Source organism: Orbicella franksi, chromosome 3 (genome assembly GCF_964199315.1).
Source record: "Orbicella franksi chromosome 3, jaOrbFran1.1, whole genome shotgun sequence".
NCBI lineage: Eukaryota > Metazoa > Cnidaria > Anthozoa > Scleractinia > Merulinidae > Orbicella > Orbicella franksi.
The window spans coordinates 6,935,075-6,945,420 of NC_138147.1; the positions used below are offsets into that span (position 1 = coordinate 6,935,075).

The following is a 10,346-nucleotide window of genomic DNA, read 5'->3' on the forward strand; positions in this document are numbered from 1 at the left end:
CGCAGACAAAACACCGAAAATCCCGTTCCTCGGTCTTTCTTTGCTTCCAAACCCCACGGAAACGCTTGCTACGCAGGCTACTCACTTTTGAGTCCTGCGAACGGAACCGAGAGCGAGTCGGCGAGCGAAACGATCCGGCGGGGAGGTGTAGAAGCGCTAAGGGACTGAAGGTCATTAATTGGAAAGTCACCCGTGTACTCCCCAAACGTGTGCCGCGCCTGCTCGTAAGCTAGGAACCAACTAAATTAAGCCCAATTTGGCACTTCTGTTTCATGATGAGACCACTAGCCTTGAAGGTGCAGTCGAACCTTCCGCCCGTATTAAAGCGACCACCGAAGGGCGCTTAGGGGAGCTGGTGGCTTGCGAGAGCTTACACCATATTGGGTCAATTTGCCTCATTAGCAGGCAAAAGTTGTAGCGGGAACGTTTTCAAAGGAGCGGCCCTTCCGTTACCGTTTTTCGCACCGCCCACTGTTACCTGTCGAGGGATATGTCATGCGTGAGTCAGCAGTGCGTAAAAATTGTTTCAAAATGGCGCCGAGACGGTGACTACGGCGTTTTTCGTGTCTTCGAGGTAAAATTCTGCAGTCCGGCCGGCCGGTAGCGCGAAGTGATCTGGATAGGCCCTCTGGATACGGTCCAAATAAAAGGGACAGAGTGAGGTGGCAAATAGTCTAAAATATGGACATTCAAACAGTGAACGAAGGAAACCTAGCCCTTATCCGGCCTGTAGTTGATACACAAAAAGCTATTGGACTAGCCTGTTCACTCTATGGCTTAAGTATATCTGATCCTACGTTAGTGAAAGAATTTGTTAGTTACGATGACCGGAATTTTTACATGAAAGGAACACTTCCAGATCACGAAAATGAACTGCAAACGAGCGAATGTGAATTCGTCCTGAAGATTTTAAATCACGTGGATTCGGGGAATATCTCTTTTGTGAATGCACAGAACGAAGTAATGTTATACTTGAAGAAGCAGGGTTTCACGTGTCAAGTTCCTTTGAGGGCTTTGAATAATGAATTTGCCTCGATCTGCTGTTTGACATCTGATGCTGCAAGTGAAGGAAATCACAGGGCGAGAGTTAACGCCGTACGTCTTCTCAGCTTTGTTCCCGGCAAGCTGTTTAAAGATGTCCCTTGCACCCCTGGGCTTCTCTTCAATCTGGGTTGCTATGTAGCAAAGATGAATAAAGCCCTACAGGTAATTTAATACGTACAAATACACTGAGGACCACTTAAAAATGAACCGCTAAAATGTACTCCGGTTAGCCTTAAATAGAAGCACCACTTTGGTTTTCCTAAGCAGTACTATACTCCGGTTAGCCTAAACACCACTTCACCCTAGACAACACTCTCAGGTTAGCTTATTTAGTTTGCGCTGACTTGGGAATGGGTACAATTCCTGTATCCAGCTGCATGTATTTTATCAGCGTGCACCATCTTGTGATGTGCATAATTTATTTATTTATTTTTTTTTTGTGGAGGGCAGGGGTTGGTCAATTTTTCTGAGCAAATTTTAAAGAGATTCAGTTTCTTCAAATATGAACTACGTCAGCTCTTTAATTTCAATTAGTCTATTTTGACATGGCTTCCTTCCTATTTACCCCATTTGCATGTTCCCAAACTAGTACACTGAGACAGCTTCCCTTACAGTAGCCTGTTTCAGGGGGGGGGGGGTTGAGGGCAAGAGCGGGAGGGGGGGTGGTGGTGACAGCATCAAGCAAAGAGCAAAAGAACCTTGCTTTCCTGGGCTACACTCCTCACTTACTTCTTCCCTCTCCATCTTTTGCACTGCTCCCAAACCAACAAAATGTGTGGAATAATGTTTCACAACAAGTTTTAGAACATAAACTTTCTTTATGCAGGAAACTTTTCTTTATTTCTATCTTATGACATGACAATAGAAATAACAGTGACAGTTACTTGTGACAAAAACTTGTGAATGGCTGTTTTGCTGAACCAAAAAGCATTCTGTGAGGGGGACCAGATCTTTTCTGCAACGACTCATTGGTAACCACTCTATTTATGTGCCCTTATGACACCACCTTTAGATTATGCCAATACTTTTTTATTAACTCAATATTAATAGAGAATTTTTTTAAAATAAATATTATGTGTTTCAGGGATTTCACCACTCTGGATTTGATGATTCATTTAAGCACGAGTGGGACCTGTCACAGATACACACCATTAAAAGTTACATCATGATTGCAACCCATGATGACACTGAACAAAAACTCCTAACCCATGTCTACAATAATTTTGTTAATGAAGTCATTCCGAAGCTTGGGAATCTAAAGAAACAGATCATCCATGGTGATATTAATGATGAAAACATTATTGTTGCTCCCAATCAGTGTGGTGACGGCCATGAAATTGTCAGTATCATAGACTTTGGGGACATGTCTGTTTCGTACAGGGTATTTGAAGTTGCCATTTGTATGATGTATGTGATAACGCTACAAGTGCAGCAAGGTGATGCACATAATGAGGCTATAAGAATGGCTGGTCACATGCTACATGGATATCAGAGCATTCACGGCTTGTCGCAGTCAGGGCTTGGCCTTTTGTATTGGTCAGTAGCAGCAAGATTTTTTCAGTCAATTGTTATTGGAAAATACAAACAATCTCTGGAACCAGAGAATGTATATTTAAGTAACACATGTGACTTGGCATTAGATATCCTTTCCACTTACATTTCTATGCCAGGAGAGGAGAGTTTGAATTCCTGGCTATCAATAATGAGTGAAAAAACACGCTGATGACCTTCAGCACAAGTTTAGGAAGACTTCTTTTTACAATCAGTGTCAGAGATAAAAGTGATCTCTGGTAAGCTCAGCAATAATTTTCACTAATCTTTTGTGAAAATGGAATGTGACAATAAGAATTGACCAATAAGAAGTGTTGTAGTGCAATTCCAAGAGGGTGGGAGTTTTTTTTAGTTATGTTTAAATTTTCATAAGTTGGCCATATCTCCTGTTGATGACGGGTTTTGCTACTGATAATGATATGCTTATAGGTTAGGCGCTTAACATGGGGAGTGGTAGCTGACCATTGTTTGATAGAAGTTCAAAGCATTCATGATCAGTGCCACATTCTAAAAACTCTTTCTTCTGGCGCAGTTCTACCATTGGCCGGCACTCCAGTATAAAAAGGACAGAGTTGCTCATCAAAAATTTTGACAACAACCCCTAAGAGGTACTTGTCTAACATCTTGTTTTGTGGACGTGGCTTGAAATCTTTTTCACCCAAAGAGGTACCAGTTCTAAAACAACACGTTAACTGTACATGTCTCCAAATTTTTTTGGCTCAATGCCCTGAAAGGTATCGCAAAAGCTCTTGCTCTGTACGTTTTGAGGCTGAGTACCCTAAGAGGTACCAAACCCACTTTTTCAAGCCCTAAAAGGTATGACAAGGAGCCCTGCCCTTTTCGGACTGTGAGCAGTCTCTATTCCTCAAAAATCTGTGGGGAAGAAAGCATAACAAGTAAGTGTGCAAGCGTGAGTCAGTGCGATTGTGATGTGCGAGTGGCAATGCCGCTAGTAGTGTGGGCATTGGCATCGCCATTCACACGTCACGCTCACAGTCATGCTCACACGTTTACTTGTTTTGCGGTCTACGTCCTTTTCAATGTAGGAATTTTTGCCACCCCTCCCTGGGAGTTCTACTCACCGAAGCTCTACACTGTAAAGTCATTCAGTTTTGCAAGTTTTGGACATTTATTGATCATATTCTGAACTACCGTTTGGTATTGTTGCATTATTTATAAACAATAATTTCATTTATAAATAAGCTTTGTAAGTTATGTTTATTTTTAGTAGAGCACAAGTATTTCAAGCAATGTTAGGGTTTTGTAAGCTATTTATGTTACTTGTGCAGGTATTATTTGTATTCTAAGTAACATTACTGTTGCAATGTGTAGTTCCAGATTTTTACTAAGATCTCCCTTACCCACTGGAAATTCCAATTAAGCTTCATTCACTTCTTTAAATTTTTCGGTCTTACAGAACCCCCACCCCCCCCCCGCCAGGAAATTCCAATCCCTTCTGTGGGGGTAGTATGGATATCTTGAACTGCACAATACAAAAAAGCTTTGAAGTATTTGTTAAGGTCGTTTAGCAAAATAGTACTCACAGTTAAGAGATTGATAACTGTGTGCTCCTTTCTCAAATTGTATTTAATCATTCCCATAACAGCTAGTATATTTTAGCAGCTATGAAAACTTGCACTTCACACAGTTGATGTATTATTTTGATCCTCCTTCAGGGATGTAGCTGAAAAAAAAGATCCAGCTGGTACATTAGCATGCCCTGCTGGTTTCCTGGCCTTTAGCAGCTTCAAAGCTTACCGAAGTCTTTGTTTTCATGTGAAATTTCAGTCAGATTGAATTTCCCTTTCAGCTGGTTCAAACAGTCTGCAGCCGGCCATCAGCTACATCCCAGCCAGATATAATCTATTTATAATCCTGTCAGAATTTATTTTAGTTTGTTTACCTTTCCTATACCTTAATTTCCTTTGTTAATTTCATTTACTTTAATTTGCTTGTTAATGGGCTGGAGTTGTAGTGAGTTGAAAATAGTTAGAAGTTCCCCTGAGGCAACCACAGGACATACTACTCCCATTTTTTGTTTATTAAAAAGGAGTTTAAAGATAGCACATCTTAGAAACGTTGGCCTAAACTGATTTAAGTTTGTCATTCTAACTGTAGTCCAACTGGACCTTCAGTAATTGTAACCATCTTCGATCCATTTTGCTTTGTTGTTACTTATTACCAAAAAGGCTTGGTGTGGGTTCAGTAGCTTCATAGTTAGTCCTTTCACCTCTGAATCTAGCAGTTCAGATTCGAGCCATATCCGGGGACACTGTGTTGTGTTCTTGGGCAAGACACTTTACTCTCACAGTGCCTCTCTCCACCCAGGTGTATAAGTGTCTACCAGCAAATTTTTATGTTAGGGGGTTAACCCTGCGATGGACTAGTATCCCATCCTGGGGGTGGTAGGAACACCCCTAATCATTTCATGCTACGTGAAACCTGGAGATAAGTGCTGGCCTGATGGGCCACTTGGCTCTTATGCAGACTTAAACTTACCTGTAAGCGCTTTGCAGTGTTTAACATTGAATGTGTTCAAACATCTTGGCAATTAAATAATTTACAATCACCTGCTAGAGCAGGTTTTGGGTCCTTAGTGAAAACTTGTGCACCCCATTGTGTTTTGATACCCCTGGGGCAACGATGACACTCCTAATAAGTACCTTTATTAAGAGGGAGTTAAGTCTACCTAGTTATAGTTCCAACCTTGACAACATGTAGGTTGCAAAGCTCTTTACTCAGATCCAGGCAAGAAAGAAAAGTTCTGTATTCATCCCAAAGAATGAAAATACATTCCTTTGCATTATTAACCTAGTTTCCAGTGATCTCAGAATTGTTTTAGGGTCCCTTTCCATTCAAGCCAAAAATTCCGGATTGTTTTGGAACGGGATATAATTGTTACGGATATTTCCGGCGAAAGTTTTCGGAAAATCCGAAATTTGCTGAATTTCCGAAACGTGAACCATTCAACCTGAAATTTTATGAAATTTCGGGAGGAATATGAAATGGAACGAAAATCCCTTGTGAAAAATTTCCGAAAATTTGTGTGTACCTCGCGAGGTTGTTCTTTTTTCCTTGAAAATCCGGAAAAAGCTGTTCCACTCCTCATTGGGAATTTACGGAAATCAAAACCATAATTTTTCGTTTAATGGAAAGCGCCCTCGGTTTCTTTAGTTCCAGAACCGACCCAGAACACGCGGTACTCAAGCGCAGGCTGCCTACATGTAATCTAAATCCATTAACTACTTGAATTAGTTGATGCTTGGCGCTTTCCATTCGACCAAAAACTACGGTTTGCATTTAGGAAATTTCCAGTCTCGAATAGAACAGCATTTTCCACAATAGATCTTTTTTTAGCTCAGGTGCTTTGTTGCCCCGTTTCAGACCATGTGCAGGAGAAGCTCTTGTATGTCATGTGAAGACACTCATAAAAGAACAATTCTCTAGAGAATAACGGTCTGTTATGGTAAAACAAATCGCCTAAGCTAGAAAGGTGTATTTCCGACAACCTCACGAGCTATACCCAAACTTCCGAAAATTGCTTGTCGGTTAGTTCAGTTCCATTTGATTTTCATCCTGGAATTTCTGAAATTTTCGGTTGAATGGTTCGCATTTTAGAAATTAAGCAATATTCGGATCTTCCGGAAAGTTTCGTGGAAATTTCCTACCATTTGCCCCTGTTTCGAAAGTTTTGGAATCTTTGGTTAAATGGAAAGCGCCCACTGTATGAAGTCAATATAAATGATCACAAGTGAAGTTTTGTCTTAAGCGCATGCCACGAAAGGTGAAAGGAAAAAAAGATATATATATACCAGCTCTTTCTCTAGCAAAGAACTTTTTTTAGGACAATCGTCACGGTGTCAAACTGAGTTGACGATGAGACTAAGACAAGAGGATACACAGAGCCGCAGAATGTGCCCTGTTGTAGTCTTATTGTGGGTGCTGTCTTGTCCTTCCCATCGAAAATCTGTTTTAAGCAGTATTAACGTACGCATCATGAACGAACAGATCAAAATACCGAGAGGTAAAAGTTCAGTGGCCTGTCATTTGATTGACAGCAGATCTATGTTCAAAGTTCTGTGGACGAAAGGAATACATGTACACTCGAATTGTTCGTACTTGGTACCTGCGATCGACTCTCAACAGACGTCTTATAATCGAGCGCAGACCGCTTGACCTAAAGAATATAGACAGCAAACTTCTGGGCATGTTTTTTTGCCACCCAGTGAGTACTATCCGTGCCCAAGGAAATCAATTATCTACACTCAGGGATACCGGAAAAGAAACCAACAACAAGAGGAAGGAAAAGCGATGCACAAACTTAGAATGATGATTAAAGCGGGTCATAAATATTTTATCAGCCCGAGACCGATTTGTACAAAAAATGACACAAAATGAATTCGTTCCTTGAAAGAAAAGAAATACAGGGAATAGTAATTTCTTCACTTTTTTATTGGAGTATGTTTTCTGATCTTCATTGTCAAATTTCTACCCGCATGAAGTCTCATGCACCTGTACGTGCTTTGTATGATATTTTCACTGACGAGCAAAGTGATCGCTCACGGATTGATCTAAAAAATTATTTAAAACGACCTTTTTAATCACTGTACAGATACGTGCAGATGGACAAATAACATGACACTTGGCACAGAGCGAAGCCTTCTATTTATGCCAAAACAAAAACTGCCCTTCCGGCGGTAGACATGTGTCCGCACTGCCTGAAGGCAAATTTGACAAAAATGCTCACAATAATTTGTATCAAAGATATTAAACTTATTCGTTTGGTCTTCTTCAACTTTTCAAGAACATATTTAGAGCCAGGTTTTTTTTTAATTATCACACTTGAAGCTGTTCCTTCGGCTGTGCGTTTTGGAATTTGTCTTCATTCATGCAAATAAGCCAAAAATATTCATGAGACAAAAGGGAAGGAATTTTTCGATCAAGGTCAAATCTATTGTCTTGAGTAGCTGAAGCTTTATTTAGCTCTAGCTGACGTGTTGTTATCTAAATCAAGGTTATTATTATTAAAATCACTGCTCGGCAGGATTGACTGACTTTGTCACGTAGTCTCGCGTTTTATTTGATTTTCTGGCTTTACAATATATACATCTATTTAAATAACTTGTTTTTGGACCTTGTCTATATTACATTTAAATATAACACTCTGATAAAAATTTACCTCATATCCATACATCTATTTTTATGGTGTACACAACACGTTTCTTCTAAATAACATTAACAATGCTTCAATTTTTTTTTTAAGTAAACCTTGTTCAGGCTGTTTAAGAGATTAAGCATCACGCTCGTGATAAAAGTCCGTTCGTATTTTTTTGTTTAAGTAAGGTTTTTTTTCCTGATGCGTTTGTGTAATAAATTGAATAAAATCAAACAAAATCAATGGGAATACTTAATTAATCTCGGTGAATGTAGAACTCTGGTCTAGAGCGTGCTGCTTAACCTCTCTGAAGTTTCCAATCGAAGTTAATTCAACTTAAATATTGTCCTTCGTTTAGACTTTGCGGCTGAAAGTCCGTTTATCTTCAGCAAAATGCTGCCTCTCGCGGGTTGAATTTGCTACAGCTGTAGCAAATATGTCCGTTGTCTTGATGTTGAATCAGTTTTCGATTTCTTTGTAGTGTCTCACATTAAACTGACTGATCAGTGTTTGTGTCTTTCAAGTTGATACCCGATCATCTAAAATAGCCAAAGCCCGTGAAACAAGGGTCAGAAAGATGCGGTATTTTAAACACACTTCCAGGTTGGCTTGCCAAGGCTGTACTCTCTAAACCACAGTGTCTCTGGCTTGTACCGTACACATACAGGGCAGCTTGTTCGTACCTCTTTCTAGACATGTTTTCTTGTTGAATTTCTTTGGCGCAAAGATCCAAGACTTCGGGAGTTAGAACCTTGGAGTTTGCCCTCCGTATAGCACGGGGCAACAGATCCGTTTTCTCCATCACGGTCGGCGAAGGCGAATTTTCTCGACTGTCCGTCGCTTCTGTTTCGCTGTTGACAAAGATTTCGTTATGACTGAGGTGAATACTCGATGGTCGGCTGCTTCTGTTGTACATGTTTCTTCGACCACGTTCAAACACTTTGTTGTCTATTCACAGTCTTCAGTTTGTTTATAGTCTGACGATCCAGGGACCCAGGAGGATAGTCTTGCTTTTTTTACCTTGGATGCCTAAATTTGCTTCTCTCTTGTTTTGTCTAACACGTTTTGCCGCAACACTTGACGGTTCGCAGGACGGGACAATGCAACAGCGCACGGCTGTGGGTCAAAACAGTGAATGGAAAGCGGAACCAAACGGTGTCAGTATAAGGTAAAAGTTCCAATCTCTCTGCTGCGCCCTGAACCATTTAAGCCTCATGCATCGTAGGCAAAGATCATGAAAGCGTTAATCTTGAGTGACAGATGTAAGTCCCGGAAAACCATTAACTGTTATATAGAGCGTGGGCGACAATTACACTGTTTTTATTTTCTTCTGCGCTGACACACTGGGATCAAATTGCGGTTTTGTGCTAAAATTAATCGTGTTTTTTTTCTGTCTGACACTGTGATTGGTTCGTTTTTGTTTCCCTGTGTAACATGTTTTGATAGTTTTATCGAGTTGATCTTTAAAGTCGTTAACTAGTCGCTAATCGTAAAATTAGCAATCCATCAAAGCCATTATTTGGAAGTTAAAGTCTATCAAAAACAACCTAACGAGCGAACGTAACACGCTCAAGACAGTGCTGGCGAAAACATCGCATGACTCTTCAAATTTGAAGTCGACTATTTTGCCATTGTCCAATGAAGTCCCAAAATGATTACAGCAAAAGAATAGAATCCTTGTGTTGAATTCTTATCTTAATATTTAGACATGTTGACGTTTATTTTCAAAGTGAGAAAGACGATGTGTCGATATGAATCAAGTGTAAGTTTTCCTTGACTCTAATATTGAAACATGCGTTCTCTTCATTTGAGTGTAACAACATATTTGAACGATATCTCTGAACTTGAACTTTTATTTTCAGCGCAAGAAAGCAGAGTGATTGCTTGACATCTTTCAGATGTTCCGTCAACTTTTTGTTAACCTTTCCTTTTGAATTTCAAGATGCCCTCTGCGCGGACTATAGACTGCCTGATTTCCACGAAAACTATCATCGGAAAAAATCGTCGTATTTCTGCCAGATATAGGCCATTAATTTCATAAACTACGTGGTCGTGAGTCATCATATCCTATTTGCGGACGAGTTTACATTTGTCAATGAGTTAATTACATCTTCAGCTGTCTTAAGACAAACTGGTCAAGACAAGAAGTGCATCATATCATTTAGTTTATTTTAGAAACTTTTAGAGGACCTTAGGTCAAGCTCAGATTTGTGTCGCCGGACAATATGTGCCCGTTTGTAAGCCAAGGGAACATATAACGATAAATCTTCACTGTAGACAGAGATCTGAAACGTCAAATCATTCGAAATTTCCCATCTGTGTGTCCAAATTGTATTAAAATCATTCTTTTTTCGGATAATAAGAACCATTAAAGGATTTAAAGATTTAGTTCTTTATGGCACGATCTTCCTATTATAAGCTGGCCATTCAGTGTTTTTTATTCTATTTTAGGTGGTTGAAGTGTGTTCCTGAGAGACTTCTATGACCTACTGGCGACTGATAGAGCTCTTAGTAATTCAACTGTGTTGTTCAGTCCTGAAAAATCTGAGAAATTCGGGTAATGGCCTATTTACCGCACGCATTGTTTGCAGATTAT

At 39.9% G+C, this 10,346-nt stretch overlaps 2 protein-coding genes across 2 annotated transcripts in view; one reads left to right on the forward strand and one right to left on the reverse strand.

Annotated features, from left to right (window-relative positions):
• LOC145480994 (uncharacterized) overlaps nt 1–10,346 on the reverse strand; it is a 249,618-nt gene that overhangs the window by 98,811 nt on the left and 140,461 nt on the right. The gene's annotated exons all lie outside the window — the stretch shown is intronic.
• On the forward strand, nt 674–4,024 carry LOC145480970 (hydroxylysine kinase-like). The gene is made up of 2 exons (XM_081459319.1): nt 674–1,206; nt 2,129–4,024. Exons 1-2 carry the CDS (start codon nt 682–684, stop codon nt 2,765–2,767), a joined length of 1,164 nt encoding a protein of 387 aa, XP_081315445.1. The 5' UTR covers nt 674–681; the 3' UTR covers nt 2,768–4,024.